This window comes from Polistes fuscatus, unplaced genomic scaffold (genome assembly GCF_010416935.1).
Source record: "Polistes fuscatus isolate 324 unplaced genomic scaffold, CU_Pfus_HIC Scaffold18, whole genome shotgun sequence".
NCBI lineage: Eukaryota > Metazoa > Arthropoda > Insecta > Hymenoptera > Vespidae > Polistes > Polistes fuscatus.
Genome location: NW_025113086.1, coordinates 902,193 through 919,700, shown reverse-complemented (window position 1 = coordinate 919,700; position 17,508 = coordinate 902,193). Strand labels below are relative to the sequence as shown.

The window sequence follows — 17,508 nt, the reverse complement described above, 5'->3', positions numbered from 1 at the left end:
CAATGAGTATAGATAATGTTTAGATTTAACAGAATAGTCGGCGCTAAGAGTACCATTAGTACACTACATAGCCAATAGAGTGCAGGATAAGCAATCAAGTTGTCCAAACGGAGACCAATAGAATCAATCGTTAACAATGTCACGTTACGGTGTTTAAGCTAAACGTGGCCTCACTCTCTTTCTCTCTTATTTTTAAACCTTACACAAATGTGTAGATACAAAAGAGTAGTTAAAAAATTGAAACCGTATCCGTAATTATTTATCCGATCACTTATCCATTCTTCTTTTGTGTAATTAAAAAAAAGCCTGCGAGAAGAATATCAGATTCAATTTTTGACGATTGTCGCGCCATCTACTTCTCGAATATTTGACTACCTGTGTACAATGCTTTACGCATAACGGAAACGTAATTTTCTATATGTCATTTCCGCTTTGGGGATAAGCATCATATTACTACTACATATATATTCCTATATTTCAAGCCCTATTCTTTTCGCAAGGAGATCTATAAGAAGGCTACAAGTACGTTTAATCTTTATTCTAATATTTATTATATTATTATCATTTTATTCGAATTTTAGTAATTAATTAAAGTTATTAAACGTATTTAATAATATTGATCTACATACTTTGGTAGAGATGCAGTATTTTTTACAATATCGAAGTTTTTTGGTTCAGACATGTGACTATATTTTAGGTTATACAATTGGAGAAATTGAGATTTTTCGATTAAATATTAGTGATCTTTTATAATTACTAAAATATTAAACGTAACGCGTTTTTGATAGAAATATGAATATTTTAATGTTTGACTTATTTAACACGTGTAGTTTTATCAGTTATTTTCTTATTATTTATCAGATATGTTTGGCATTAAACACAGCCATCTGCTAATTCCTTAAAAATAATGAACTAGCAAACTCATATATCATTGATATTACACGATTTGTAATATCTTAATTTTTATTAATAACAATATATCAAATTTAATATTCTAATTATTTTTAGGATGTTGATGCCAAAAAAGAACCGTGTTGCTATATACGAGTACCTTTTCAAGGAAGGTGTCATGGTAGCCAAAAAAGATTACCATGCTCCGAAGCATCCTGAATTGGAGTTAATTCCAAATTTACAAGTTATCAAAGCAATGCAGGTAATATATATTGCTGCATTTAATTTCATTAGAAATTATCATTGAGCGAACTTGTATTTTAACACTATATGTACCACCACCAGTCAAATTAAACTTCTTGCGTTATGATTTGAATGCGCATAGCTGCATACATTATTATTGAGCGAGGGCTTAATTGTTTTCAAACTTTTGCATACAATTTCCTACATACAACATTATCGAATCATAATTTATATTTATGGGTTTTTTAAAATATGCATACAATAAATTTTTTTAGTATATACTTCTCTTATTTTCTTTGTTTCGAGAAATATATTAATTTATGCAATCGATACAAAAGAAAGCCTATTTAAATATGGCACGATCAACTGAAAACAGAATAAGACTTTTTATTACATTATCTGAAGGAAACTCTATCTTTTATTGCAAAAATATAAGGAAATCATATATATAATTGGGTGTCGCATTATAATCTTAAAACTATAGAAAAGAGCATCACAGTATGAAAGTTTCAAAGCAATTTTTTTGTATTTCAAGTTATATTATAGATGCTAATTCGAAAAAAGAAAACGTTAACCAACAGTACTTTGATATATACGATGATTTTGTATTTCATATTTAGTTTATTATCCCATAGCAAATATTTATTCTAAAAATTTTGAAGAATTCAAAAAATATAATATTAGCAGAAAAAATAAATAACATATGTGAAAAGTGTTTAGATTTCAATGGACAGGAATTTTTTGAAATTGAAAATAATATGGAAAAAGTGCTGACCCATTTGGTATAACCGATAAACTAGAGTTTTCAGACAGTCATAATAAAAGGGAATATATTTTAATTGAAATGAAAGAATTAGAATACATTTGCTTGGGGACTAATTAGTTATTTCATTTATTATTTAATTTAGTATTTAATTGACTATTATTTAAATTGAATTGAAAAACATATAAATTTTTGTTGACATGTTTGCTATTGCGCCGCAGCGAAAAAATTCTAATCACAGTCTAGAATTTGTTTTGCTTTAGTTATCGTAACAAATATATAATACTGGACTTTCAATCGAAATCATTGATTCATATATATATATATATATATATATATATATATATATATAATACTTGTAGTGAACGTTACTAACAATTCTTTTATAACTTTTTAGTCTCTTAAATCCAGAGGATACGTTAAAGAGCAATTTGCGTGGCGTCATTTCTATTGGTATTTGACGAATGAGGGAATCGAATATCTGCGTGGATTCTTACATTTACCACCAGAGATTGTTCCTTCAACACTTAAGAGGCAAGTAAGGTCTGAAACTTCAAGACCTAGGCCTGCAGCAGGACCTAGAAGCGAGGCTTCTAGACCAACAGAAGACCGCGCTGGGTACAGGAGAGGACCTGGAGGTCTTCCTGGACCTGGCGATAAGAAAACTGATGTTGGTGCAGGAACTGGTGATTTAGAGTTCCGTGGTGGTTTTGGACGTGGAAAAGCTCCTTAAATGATTGCATATTAATAAAGATATATGAAATAAAAAATATCTTTGCATCATTTACTTTTTCTAAAGATATCAACATATGAAAAATTGTTGCATTAACACTTAGCCAACCGCTCGGGAAGATCTCTCACATTTACATTAGCAATGCTGATGGCCAGCAAAGTTTGGCTTGTTCAAGCGTGGTTGCAAATGCATAGTTGATTGTGGAACATGCACTTGGATAAGAGTTAATATATCATCGTTTTAGTATACAGACTATATCTATTAAAATATATGAAACAAAGAAGTTATTTCTATTACTCATTTCTTTGAATAAAATTTTCATTCTAAAATATAATAAGAATCATTTTTCTATAATACTTATATTACTATCTTTAGATCAATTTTGACTAAGTATATTAAAAAATACTCCTTACTTTAGATTTTTATTAAACTTACATATTTCATCTATTTTGATGTATGGATTAAGAATTTGCCAATAAAAATGCGCGATAATAGTTTTTGAATTATGAGTATTTTATAGTTTTTGATATAAAATATTAATCTTTTATTTTGTTAATACGTTTAACATTTCAAGTAACATATATCTGGGTGATGGCTATGTTTTCGTGAGGGCTTTGTTATCCGTATACGGGTTGCACTTTTCTTTGTTCAGTTAAAACAGGATTTTGGAGGTAATTTATAATAATTTTATTTTTATAACACAATTAGAACGAGTATAAATGATATAAAATAATAATAAACTATAAAGTTAACAATATATATTTATATACTAATAATAAAATCGAATAATAAAATAAAATAAAATATTCCTTCCAAGGAACCACAGCTTCATCAACTACAATTTTTGGGCTGGGTAAAACTATTTTTTTATAATTATTTGTAAGTATCTCCGTAAGTATCTCTTTATCTCTTTTCTTTTATAATATAAAAAGTATGTAGGCTTTCTTATCGTTTTATATAACAAGTACATACATAAAAGAATAACTTACAAGATTTTAAAATGAATCCCGGCAATTTTTTTATGGTATTCAAACGAGCAAACACCTCACCTTTCTTCTATCATAATGGTAAACTTCAAAAATTCACATTTTCCATTAGTATATTGTTTATTGATTGTTTTAATATATTGGTTGTATGATTGTTTAGAGAAATGTACTTTCTTTTTTCATTTACATATACATTAAAAAATGCGAGAGAAAGTAATTTAATTCTTACATGTTACTTTATTAGTTAATATTCATTCAATATTTACAATTGTGTATAACTGTAACTTATATATAATAATTACATCTTTATAGTGTAGTTTTATTTAAACAATTGCATAAAAATTGCATAGACATTAGCATCGATTAATTAACAATTATTGTAATACACTAATGCACTCTACTTATATTACAAAAAAATTGGACCCTCGAAGTCATCACTGCGCAGGAGCATTAAAATAATTACATTAAATATTAAAAGAATAATAAAATGAGAACATTATAATCCTAAATTTTATTGATTTGTTGGATTATTCACTTTATACACATGCGCAACTTTAGGAAAGTCATATAACAATATTTAATAAACAATATTTGATAGAGGACAATGTCTCATTTTAACGGTGGATTTCGAAGGGGACGGTACATAGATCATATATTCCGAGTATTTAGACAATAATAGGCATTTCTATCGATTAATTAACAATTATTTTAATATTTTAATGCACTCTCTTTATATTTCAGATTGATTAGAAAAAGTCATCTAAAGAAACATAAAATAAAAATATATTAAAATTATTTTCTATTTATAGTACGTTAATAGGTGTGTAATGTTTAAACCAGTATATATGTGTTAAAACAAGCTGAAATATAAGGAGAGTGCATTAGAGTATTCAAATAATTGTTAATTAATCGATAAAAATGTCTATTGTTGTTAAAAAGCTCGGAGTATATGATCTATGTACCTTCCCCTTCGAAATCCACCGTTGAAATGAGACGTTGTCCTCTATGAAATTACTTTTATTAAATGTTGTTTATATGACTTTCCTTACGTTGCGCATGTGTATAAAGGAAATAATACATCCAATTAATAAAATTTAAACCGCCTAAACAAATAGAAAGGGATCCGAAGATCCTTCGTTTATGAATTAGTACACACGGACGCTCGCACGCACACTAACATACTAGCGCGCTCGCGTGTAAAACCGTCAAAGGGGTAAGACTTGCTTTCCCCTACTCTTACAATTACTTTTACCACTTTTTCTCGCTTATTTTTGCAAATACGAAGATAAACCATAGAACATTTTTGATGTATTTTTTAATTCTCTACAATTTTTGTTTGAAACTTTTTTCGATTAAATGCCTAGATTCTAAGATAAGGCTATTTTTTACCCTTTGTTACCCTTTTTCTCAAAAACTTGGGATCCTATTGCAAAAAACATTAGCACCATTCGATTCAGCGTCGTCGACTTACCCTTAGATCAATTTCCCCCGCTGTCATCAGAAATTCAGAAATTGGAGCCGTTTGAGTGGACTAAGTAAATACGAATGTATATGAGAACTATACCATATAGAGCCAAAAGAGATCTTTTTTTTTCTATTCTCAATGATACAGTATTATTATATTTACTTGAAATAACATTCTTCTTTTTTGCAGTTCATTACAGTAGCGGTTCTATGGCAAATATTTTTCTAGTATATTTTTGAACGTGGGTACAAAGTGCAACGTATATAGTGAACGTAATTAAATTTATAATTTTGTAAAGTTCTATTTAATTTTCTTCTCTTTCTTGTATGATTGATACAATTTACAAATTTGAATTTCATTTTTAACAACATAAGAACAACATACCAATAATATTTATAATAACATAATATTTGTTATAGATATAAAAATATATTATTTCTCAATCGTATAAACAATTATTATTTTCTTTTATCAAATATGTAATTCGCTTTAAACGAATAAAAAATACAAATACAAATTTCAATTATATTATTTTTATCTTCATTATACTTTGGTACTTATTATTCTTTGTAGGTAAGATTTCGTTATCTTCTCTTCACTGATAAATATATAAAACGTTACAAACGGTATAATTACATTGCAGAAGATTTGAAAAAATTATTTTTGGGTTTATTTTATTGTTATATTCTATGCTTTTTTTGTGCTGAGGCTCTGTATATTCAGGAGCGATAATATAGAAACTTGGGATTAGAGTTTAGGATAAAATAATTTTTTGGGACCGTAATCGTAATATGTTGTTGATAGCTTCTAGAACGTTTCTTTATCACGAAACAATAAAACATAGACATGGTGAGACAACAATTCTTTTTTTTACTTTTTGCTCGGCTTTTCTAATGAATATTTCTTAGCAATTAATGTTCGAAAACCGTCACACTTTTGATACAAGTATAATTAGTAGCAGATAATTTTGTAAATTTTTTCTTGCTACCTTTTAATAAAAACTACACCTCGTTACGGATGTGGATTACTCAGAATTAGAAATTAGATTTATTGACGCGTTACTAGCTACTCGTTTTGCTTACTATGTAATAGATCTGTCTCGTGTTTGCCATGTATCATGGGGTTATCCTTTCGTTTTCAGGTCCAATATTAGTTATTTTGTTAAAAATGATAAAAAATGTAATACTCGTACTTACATAAAACTATGATTAAACGATGATTGTTATTAGGTGCAAATATTGTTTGAAGAAGAAAAATTCGATTCCATATTTGTCATCATGTTTAATATAAATGTTATTCTTATGATATTAAATAAATATTTAAATATTATTAACATTGCTTTATATTCTTTCTTTAATTTGTAATATGCTGCACTTTGAATTTTCTAAATTTTATTTTTAGTTTGATTATAATAAGCTTTTTATCAATCCTTAGGAAATTGCATCAAAAAATTGAAAATTTCGCGAGTTATTCGCAATTTCCCAAGCTCCAAAGAAAGTCCTCCAACTGCTGCAATGATAGCGACCTTCATAGTGCCTGTAATAAAAAAGAAGTAAAAAATTTATTAAACTAGAAGGTATTGCCTTCGCATTGCCAAGATATTAAAAAAACAAACTGGTGTGTGTACTTATGTACGCACGTAAGAAGTTATACTTCTTTGCCGTACCAAAACGAATATAAGCTCAATAACCTCAAAAATAACTTCTAAAAAAACTTCAAAGAAAAAAAATAACTTAAGAAAAACATAATAATAATAATTATATATATATGTAAAGGAAATGTATTCCTTTGATGTGTTGTCGCACTTCAAGCAGCTCTCGTTGGAAGGATCGATTAATAACATCGATAGAAAGAATGAGTGGGGATTGATAAATATAAAGGAGATGTGAAAAGGAGGACAGAATATTCGTTATAGATATAAATATAAATATAATGTTCGATTAAAGGTCGGGGTGAATAACAGTTTTGACGAAGTAGTACTAAATATGGATCATGTATTTTAACAAAACACAAGAAAAATAGAACAAAATACAAGTAAAAAACTCCCTTTATATATATATATATATATCGTCGCACTTAAAACTTAAAAACTTACTGACTTCAGGCTTATTACAAATTATTCGTACTTATGCATCTATCCGTATATCACTCTTTATGTGGGTCTCTCTATATAAGCTATATACATTTTTAATATTACTCTTGATATACTTCTGATAATAAACCCTGTACAACTTCTAATAATAAGCCCTGTACAACTTCTAATAATAATAAGCTCTTTTCCGGTCTGGTGCCCGTTTCTTATACCCCGCATATTAGGCCAGTCAACGCGGGCCAAACCCGGAACTTTTCTTGTTTATGCTTCAAAATTTGACCTAAGGGTAAGTTGACGACGCTGAATCGAATGGTGCTAATTATAATAAAATCAGCAACCGGCATCTTGGGGAAAAAGGGTAAAAAAGGGTAAAATATAGCCTTATCTTAGAATCTAGGCATTTAATCGAAAAAAGTTTCAAACAAAAGTTGTAGAGAATTAAAATATACATAAAAAATGTTCTATGAGTTATCTTCGTATTTTCAAAAATAAGCGCATAAAATTGGATTGAAGATGGGAACAAAATTTTAAGAGTGGGAGAAGGTAAGCTTATCCCTCCGTCGCGTTTTACACGCGAGCGAGCTAGTATGCGTGCGAGCGTCCGTGTGCACTAATACACAAACGAAGGATCTTCGGCAATCTTCGGGACTCTCGGTCTTGAATGAAAGTGCGAGTGAGAGAACAAACCAATACTTCTCTCTTTTTATTTATCATGCGATAACGAGTATTATTGTCCTTGGCCATCGATTGTTGAGCCTTCTGATATTTCTCTTTTTATATTTTTTCTTTCGGTAGCGAGAATTTTACGTCTTGGCCATCGAGCGTCGAGCCTTTTGTATACGAGTGCGAGTGAGAAAGAAAACCGATATTTCTCTCTTTCTATTTTTTCTTTCGGTAGCGAGAATTTTTCGTTTTGGCCATCGTGCGTCGAGCGTTCTATATATCTATATATATCGGCGTATAAGCGCGGCACTTTTAAATCGAATCTTGATGCTTATTGCACGCCGTTTCTTTATTTATTGTCAAAAATAATGAACCTTGAGTAAAAAAAAAAATAATTCATTTTAACAGAAACTATTATTATTTAGTTGAGAGTAAAAATAATGAATTAATTTTGTGTCTCGCCATAAAATTAATTAGAATAATTAATTGATGTAAATTCTTTGTCTCACAAAAATTTATTTGTATATCAAATTGAATACGTATTCTTTTTAAGACGAAATTTAAAATTTAAATATTTTTCCTATTAAATTATTTATTTTATAAAATTCTAAATTACTGACTTTTTGTCTCGTAAAAATTTATTAGTGTATCAAATTAAATACATATTTGAAAAAGAAGAATTTTATATCCACACATAAAATTAATTCAAGATATATATGAAAGGATATTCTAAAAACGTGGAATTTATTTTTAGTCTATACATAATTTTAATTCATTTTTATTATGTTATAAGAAAATAGTAATGCATTCTGATTCATCTTCGAAGTCTTAAGAATTGTACGAAATAAATTGAACAATTACTAAGTGGTGCGTTAGCGTAAGGAGTAACGTCTTCGCTTCTCGCGCTGGGTATTTAACGTTCGATTCTTTGTGGGGGAATTATTTTTTTTTCTAAGTTTTTCTATCCTTAACAAGGAGACGGTCAGTGAGTCCCACCTCAGATTTTTTTCAAATTTTGCACTAACGATAAAAAATTTATTAAGAAATCAACATTATTACGTGAGTAATAAAGTTACTAATTATAAATTAAATAATATCCAATAAATAACAAAAATTAATTTTTAACGTGCCGAAGCGAGACATTTTTTAGGATGATATTTACAGGATGAATTTGTAATTTAAGTAATAAATCTTCCTTTATTTGTGCAAGATGTAAAAAATTTATTGCTTTTAATTTTTTTGTAATAATTTTAATTTTTTTCTATATATAATTAGAAATTAGGAAACGTAAAAACAATTTATATAACCTAAGGATAGAAAAACTTAGAAAAAAAATAATTCCCCCACAAAGAATCGAACGTTAAATACCCAGCGCGAGAAGCGAAGACGTTACTCCTTACGCTAACGCACCACTTGATAATTGTTCAATTTATTTCGTACAATTCTTAAGACTTCGAAGATGAATCGGAATGCATTACTGTTTTCTTATAACATAATAAAAATGAATTAAAATATGTATAGACAAAAAATAAATTCCACGTTTTTAGAATATCCTTTCATATATATCTTGAATTAATTTTATGTGTGGATATAAAATTCTTCTTTTTCAAATATGTATTTAATTTGATACACTAATAAATTTTTACGAGACAAAAAGTCAGTAATTTAGAATTTTATAAAATAAATAATTTAATAGGAAAAATATTTAAATTTTAAATTTCGTCTTAAAAGAATACGTATTCAATTTGATATACAAATAAATTTTTGTGAGACAAAGAATTTACATCAATTAATTATTCTAATTAATTTTATGGCGAGACACAAAATTAATTCATTATTTTTACTCTCAACTAAATAATAATAGTTTCTGTTAAAATAAATTATTATTTTTTTTACTCAAGGTTCATTATTTTTGACAATAAATAAAGAAACGGCGTGCAATAAGCATCAAGATTCGATTTAAAAGTGCCGCGCTTATACGCCGATATATATAGATATATAGAACGCTCGACGCACGATGGCCAAAACGAAAAATTCTCGCTACCGAAAGAAAAAATAGAAAGAGAGAAATATCGGTTTTCTTTCTCACTCGCACTCGTATACAAAACGCTCGACGCTCGATGGCCAAGACGTAAAATTCTCGCTACCGAAAGAAAAAATATAAAAAGAGAAATATCAGAAGGCTCAACAATCGATGGCCAAGGACAATAATACTCGTTATCGCATGATAAATAAAAAGAGAGAAGTATTGGTTTGTTCTCTCACTCGCACTTTCATTCAAGACCGAGAGTCCCGAAGATTGCCGAAGATCCTTCGTTTGTGTATTAGTGCACACGGACGCTCGCACGCATACTAGCTCGCTCGCGTGTAAAACGCGACGGAGGGATAAGCTTACCTTCTCCCACTCTTAAAATTTTGTTCCCATCTTCAATCCAATTTTATGCGCTTATTTTTGAAAATACGAAGATAACTCATAGAACATTTTTTATGTATATTTTAATTCTCTACAACTTTTGTTTGAAACTTTTTTCGATTAAATGCCTAGATTCTAAGATAAGGCTATATTTTACCCTTTTTTACCCTTTTTCCCCAAGATGCCGGTTGCTGATTTTATTATAATTAGCACCATTCGATTCAGCGTCGTCAACTTACCCTTAGGTCAAATTTTGAAGCATAAACAAGAAAAGTTCCGGGTTTGGCCCGCGTTGACTGGCCTATATAGTGGGAGAGGAAGGACTCTCCTTTTCCTACAGGGCGTTTCTTATTAAATCACCGATTCCCTATTGGTCATCGCTATTTCTTTCTTTTAACGCCTGTAACGCCTTAGCGAGAGAGTATCTTTCAAAGCTATCGGAATTTTACCCGTTTAAAATTACATTTGTTTACCTAAGGGGGGAACGACCATGAGACCCTTTCTTTTGAGGAGACCGAATATCTTAGAATTTTATTTTATTATATTATTTTATTATATTTATTATAGGTTTTTTCTTTAGATTATATTACTTATTTATTTAGGTTTTTTCCTTTAGAATTCCTATACAAATAGTTTCTATCTCGGCTGTAGGCTGCTCGGTTCGGCGTAATGTGACATATAATATCCGTTAGAAATATAAAGGAGAGGTGAAAAGGAGGACAGAATATTCGTTATAGATATAATTAAATAAACTGTTTAAAATAGGTGGGAATAATAAACTTTAATTGTCGTTTTTTTTGGTTTTCAGGTAAGGGTATTTAGATATAGTGTAATTAAATTAAATTAAATTAAGGGTATTTAGATATTGATGTAATTAAATTATGTACATAATAAATAGCAATTTGAATTTTGGTTTTCAGAAAAACAAATTTTAGTTTATTGGTTAACCTCACCTAAGGATAAGAGTTATAGTCTTATATATATATATATATAAGAAAGAATAAAAAAAAGAAAAAGAAAATATCAAAATATAGATATCAGTCCACACTAAATATAAAAGAGATATATCGAATTACTTCACGCGTCAACAGCCATGGCGCGGTTACAGCATTAGTTCTCGCTCAATCATTTAAGTAAAGCAGTGTTGAGTACGATTAGTATGTGGATGGGTGACCCGCTTGAGAAAAAAAGGGGAAGAAGAAGAGAAGACAACTTCATGCCGTATACTTGAAATCGCTTTGTCGCGCGTCGTAAATACCGACAAACTTCATGGTGTCGTTTTTCCAGACGCTCGGAACAAAATCAATCCCCATTACATTTTCCCCAAAGCGCCAAAAGAAATATAACTTCAAAAAAAAATAAAATTTAACAAAATGGCGGAGTTTTTTAAAAAAGTTTCAAATTTTTCGCGAAAATTTGATGATTTTTAGCATGCAAAATTTACATTTTTTACTTGATCGAAAAACAGAAGGGTCTTAGTATGGAAAAACATATATAAAAGAAGCTGCAACAAGAATTAAATCGATCGGATGATTCGTCTACGAGTTATAACTGCAGCAAATTTGAGAAATGTAGTTTCAAGAAAAACGCGTTTAAAGTTTAAGTTACTGATATCACGGTTATAAATCGAGAAATATCATACCTACTGCTAATCTGCTATTCCAAGCTCGTAAAATGCACCTTTCTCTTCTTCGAAAAACACCTGTAGGGTTGTTAAAGCTTTTTCTTCATCTGACGGACCCTCTTTCGAATCAACCCATTTACAATTAAATTCTTTTCGTAGCCTCTTAATATCCCTGTCAACAATATAATCGTCTGCTACAGGTCCAATTACTATTCCCATCATATCAAGCATTTTTAAAATAGAAGAAAAACCGTCATTGAGTATTGAAGTAGCAAGGTAACTGGATAATTCAAAAGTTTGACGACCAATGCGGAGGTGTTGTGGAGCAAAGTGCCAAAGCAAGCCATTGTAAATATCAATATTATATGGATTATAATTATCCTGGCACTCAATTTTTTCTACCGGAACATCATATGGATCGAAATTCACCAATTCTTTGCAAGTGGCACTATCGTCAATGTACCGCGTATATTTCACATCGTAATTATCAATTGAGCGATCAAACATAAATCGTACGTAGCAAGCTTTTTGGTATGTAGCTAATTCTTCGCTCATTATGTCGCAAATATCATGCTGTAAGAGCCATGTTTTGTAACGCGGAGGATCTTCGATCTTTACTCTTTCCCATGACATACAATCCGAACAGCGAAGAGAACCGACATACGAGTCAATAATCTGATTACTATTTACTCCTTCAAGAGTTACTACTCCAAAACGTTCACGATTAGGGCCACGTTTGTCTTCCCACGTGCAATATCCAGAAACCGTCAAATTTGTCTCAGAACCTTCTTCCTCCAATGTCAGCTTTTTCTCTTCTTCTACAGCATTTTGCATACTAAATTTACAAAATGATTCTACTGCACTCGACAAATTCGACAAGCATTCAATGAAAATTTGACTATGGAATTTACGTATTAGGTCCATCAAACTGCAGAAAAAATCCACACCCCTTATTCCGATACCCAAGAGTCGCATAACAGCCACTATGCGTCTATTGATTTCGAACGCATTACCAATCATAGGTCCGGAATTGATGTACGAATTGCCGCATTCGCAGATTATCGCAATTTTGAATCCTAAGCCTTGTGGACTCGCTTGATTGAACGTAATATTTTTTCCACACGTTTTGCACATAACTGAATTACTTATTGCAGAGAAAACGGAATTGAATTGGAGAATACAATATCCATGTTTTAGATCAATCACAATATCTTCTTCCTCATTTTCTGAAGGTTTGTCTTTCGACATACTGGTATTTACAATGGACTGTTCAAATGTACGATGATTCCCCAAAAATTTTTGTTTTCTAGAAGTTTATCTATTCCTCGGATTATCACGGGAACCTTTTTGTTTTAAATACTGAGAATTATCGCTTATTTTTAGTAAAGTTATTTACGATGTAATCACTGTAACGGTCACAGCAAAACTAAATGCGTCGTTTATTTAACCCCACTTATTCACCTATTCAAACATACCTGTTTATCTACCGCTCCCGAGAATATAAGTATTTAAATAATAATTACGTTGAGATACAGTATAACTTACATTAGGTCTACATCGCAGATACAAGGGTGAGCGACCAGTGTACTAGCGAGGTAACACTGCACCCACGCGGGTAACCGCGTGGTCAAGCCAATGGCAAAAAGTTTCGAACATAGAAAGTAACAATATCCCACCTCTTAAAATCATTAATAACGGCAACAGATTCATTATTCAAAATACCGAAATAGGCCAACCGTCGATGGAAACAAAACAATCCTCTAACCTTGCTCGTACAGAAAAGATAATAATCAAAATAGATAATAGAAACTCGTGTATGGAAAGTGAGATGGATACTCGGAAGATTCGCAAAACTGGATTCCCGCTAAATCAATTAAACTACAGGGTTCAAAAAAGCGCAATATGGGTGAACCAAAAAACAACAATAATAACTCTTTCGAACAATTAACAACAAAATGGCTTCAAAACTTACCCGTTAGCAACTCTTATGATCTACTTGACGATTCAACAGAAACTCAAAACATTACAGGAAAAGCAGTAGAAGAAAAAAAAGCAGTAAAGCCACCACCAATATACATCGACGCAGAAATCATCGACCCTTTGCTCGAGTTAACGGATGAAACAGATGGTAAAAACAATTATGTAATAAAATAACTTAAGGACAACCAAGTGAAGGTACAAACTACAACACCAGATACGTGCAGAAAGGTAACAAATGCATTAAAATCTAAAAACGCGGGATACCACACGTATAAAAAAAACGAGAAGAGCTATAAAATCGTTATTCGAGGACTTCATCCCAAATCCAACATAGTTAAAATAACAAATGAATTAAACAAAATTGGCCACAAGGTAGGATCAATAACTAATATAATAAAATTCGATACCAAACAGCCGCTACCTTTATTTCTTATCGAACTGGCTCCTCGAGATAATAACAGAAATATATACGAGATTAAAACCCCGCTTAATACAATAATTAAAGTAGAACCACCAAGAACTAAAAGAGAAATACCTCAATGCACAAGATGCCAAGCCTATGGGCATACAAAAAATTACTGTAACAGAAATCCTGCATGTGTAAAATGTGCAAAATATCACTTAACAGTACTCTGTCCTCAAGAGGACAAATTAGAAAAAGTCATATGTGTAAATTGCAACGGTAACCACCCAGCAAATTACAAAGGATGTAATACGAGAAAATTACTACAACAGAAACTGTATCCAACGCTGAGAAAAAAGTATTGGAAAAACTTATTCTAGACGAACCTTACGAAGAAACTTACTACAATAAACAAAACATAAATGCCAACAGGGATAATACACAAATAGTTGTACTCAGCGAATCAAGAAGAAGCTACGCCGAAGTAACCAATCTTGCACATACAAATACAAAAGACTTAAACACTGAGGAGACACCGGACATTAAAGAACTACTAAAACAGTCTATTAAAAATACAGAAATCAATACCACAATGATAATGGAGCAAAATTCTCTTTTAAAAAAACAAACGCAAAAAATTAAAACAGTGCTACAACTACTAACAAAAACGCTACTTAATAACAAATAATGTATACACTAATAAAAATAGCGGTTTAGAACAGCAACGAATTGCAACAACGAATTCAAGAAACCAAAGTATTCATATACACGCATGACATAGACATTCTACTCGTATCTGAAACTCATCTCACGGACAAAAATTATATAAATATTCCATACTATACCATGTATGAAACAAAACATCCTTAAGGTAAAGCGCATGGTGGAACTGCCATAATTATTAAGAACGAGATAAAACATTATCTACAGAGTAAAACAGACAACGTTTACCTTCAAGCCACCACAATTACATTAAAAACACAGGGTAATTCAATTAAACTATCGGCTATCTATGCACCGCCAAAATTTAAAATTACAATCGACCAATGTTTTTCTTTTATTCATGGTTCACTATTTTTGACAATAAATAAAGAAACAGCGTGCCATAAGCATCAAGATTCGATTTAAAAACGGCGCGCTTATACGCTAATATATATAGATATACAGAACGCTCGACACTCGACGGCAAAAACGAAAAATGCTTGCTACCGAAAGAAAAAATCTTATACAGAACGCTCAACCTAAACCATCGATGGCTAGGAAAAGAAATACTCGCTATTGCCTAAACAAATAGAAGGAGAAAAATATCGGTTTCTTCTTTCAGTCGCACTTGCATTCAAGATCGTTCGTTTGTGTTTAGTGCACACGAACGCTCGCACTCACACTAGCCCGCTCGCGTGTAAAAGCCGACTGAGAGGCGGGACTTGCTTCCACACTCTTACAATTAATTTTACCACTCTTTCTCGCTTATTTTTGCAAATATGAAGGTAGACTTTACAAAATTTTCTATGTATTTTTCAATTCTCTACAACTTTTGTTTGAAACTTTTTTCGATTAAATGCCTAGATTCTAAGATAAGGCTATTTTTCCCTTTTTAACCTTTGTTACCCTTTCTCTCAAAAACTTGGGATCCTATTGCAAAAAAATTAGCACCATTCGATTCAGCGTCGTCGACTTACCCTTAGATCAATTTCCCCCGCTGTCATCAGAAATTCAGAAATTGGAGCCGTTTAAGTGGACTAAGTAAATACGAATGTATATGAGAACTATACCATATAGAGCCAAAAGAGATCTTTTTTTTTCTATTCTCAATGATACAGTATTATTGTATTTACTTGAAATAACATTCTTCTTTTTTGCAGTTCATTACAGTAGCGGTTCTATGGCAAATATTTTTCTAGTATATTTTTGAACGTGGGTACAGAGTGCAACGTATATAGTGAACGTAATTAAATTTATAATTTTGTAAAGTTCTATTTAATTTCATTTTTCTCTTTTTTTTCTAATTTTTATAAATTTCATTTTTTTTTAAATATGATTGGTTCAATTTACAAATTTTAATTTCATTTTTAACACGTTGAGTTCCACGTCAGTCACTGTCGAAAAAACTGCACTTTTTTTTACAAATATAAGTAACGCGCGTGGCCTGACAGTGATTTTCTTAAGAATTCGCGAAGCGCTCGACGTGTTGAAAAAATCAATTGAGTTGATTATAAAAATCCATTGTATGATGGAAATGATTCCGAAGATAACATTGATGGATAGAAAACATAAAATTTGTTATAGATATGAAAATATATTATTTCTTAATAGCGTAAACAACTCTTACTTTCTTTTTATCAAATTCGTATTTTGCTTTAAACGGATAAAAAATACAAATACAAATTTCAATTATAATATTATTATCGTCATTATACTGTCATATATACTATTGTTTATAGATAAGGTTTCGTTGTCTGCCGGGATGTTATTATTTTATTTTTTGATACCGTAAAACATTTCTACCGTATAAAATGTAGGCTCCTAATACTATAATAAATAAAATAGAAACTTTAGATTAGTTAAAATACATTTGATATTTGTTTTTTTTTTGGCACTTTCAAAAGTTTTTGCTATAACTTCAAAACTTTCACAATTGTCTGCAATTATTTTTTTTAATAATAATAATAGTAAAAAAAAAATATCAAAATGACAGTCTTGGTAAAATGCTCTTGAAGTTGGTTTGAATTTTGTAACTACGCTACCTAAGTGACGCCATGTGGACCACCGCAGAGCTTAGTTAGTTTCCGCCTAATGTATAGTAATTATGAGAGATTGACTGAATGAATTTTGGATTTTGGTAAATTACATTACCATTTGATAACCACAGGCTCCCGGACTATTACGTTTTTATGTAACAATAATTTTCTAACGAATTTTTGTTGAATCATTATCAGACAAGATAGTGTAATAAAACACGTAACAGAAGTAAATAATGAATCGTTCAAAAAAAGACGTGCTAGAAAAAGAAAACTTTTTCTTGTATATTAATTAAACATTTAAATAAGATAAGGAAAATTATGTATTTTTTTATCGAATAATTAAAACTAATTGGTACTTTTATATTAATAGTGGAAAAAAAGGTCATTTCTATTTGACCTATAATCCAAACACTTCTTGCATTTCATTTAATGTATCTCGTTTATCCACTATATTAGCATAATACTAAGTCAAGAGCGAAGGGTAAAAAAAGAAGATTTCTTTAAGAAGAAA

The 17,508-nt window shown here is 30.4% G+C and overlaps 1 protein-coding gene across 1 annotated transcript; it reads left to right on the top strand.

Annotated features, from left to right (window-relative positions):
• The first annotated feature begins 418 nt into the window (after window positions 1-418).
• Window positions 419-2,667, top strand: LOC122515484 (40S ribosomal protein S10-like). Its single transcript, XM_043632855.1, has 3 exons — window positions 419-522; window positions 1,009-1,153; window positions 2,295-2,667. The coding sequence occupies exons 2-3, from the start codon at window positions 1,010-1,012 to the stop codon at window positions 2,628-2,630; spliced, it is 480 nt and encodes a 159-aa protein (XP_043488790.1). The 5' UTR covers window positions 419-522; window position 1,009; the 3' UTR covers window positions 2,631-2,667.
• The last annotated feature ends 14,841 nt before the right edge of the window (window positions 2,668-17,508 follow it).

What these genes read in the sequence shown, in the direction of transcription:
- LOC122515484 (XM_043632855.1), top strand. Translation starts at nt 1,010, where the DNA reads ATGTTGATGCCAAAAAAGAACCGTGTTGCTATATACGAGTACCTTTTC. An exon ending in AAGTTATCAAAGCAATGCAG is followed by an intron (nt 1,154 to 2,294) that starts GTAATATATATT and finishes ATAACTTTTTAG; the next exon opens with TCTCTTAAATCCAGAGGATA.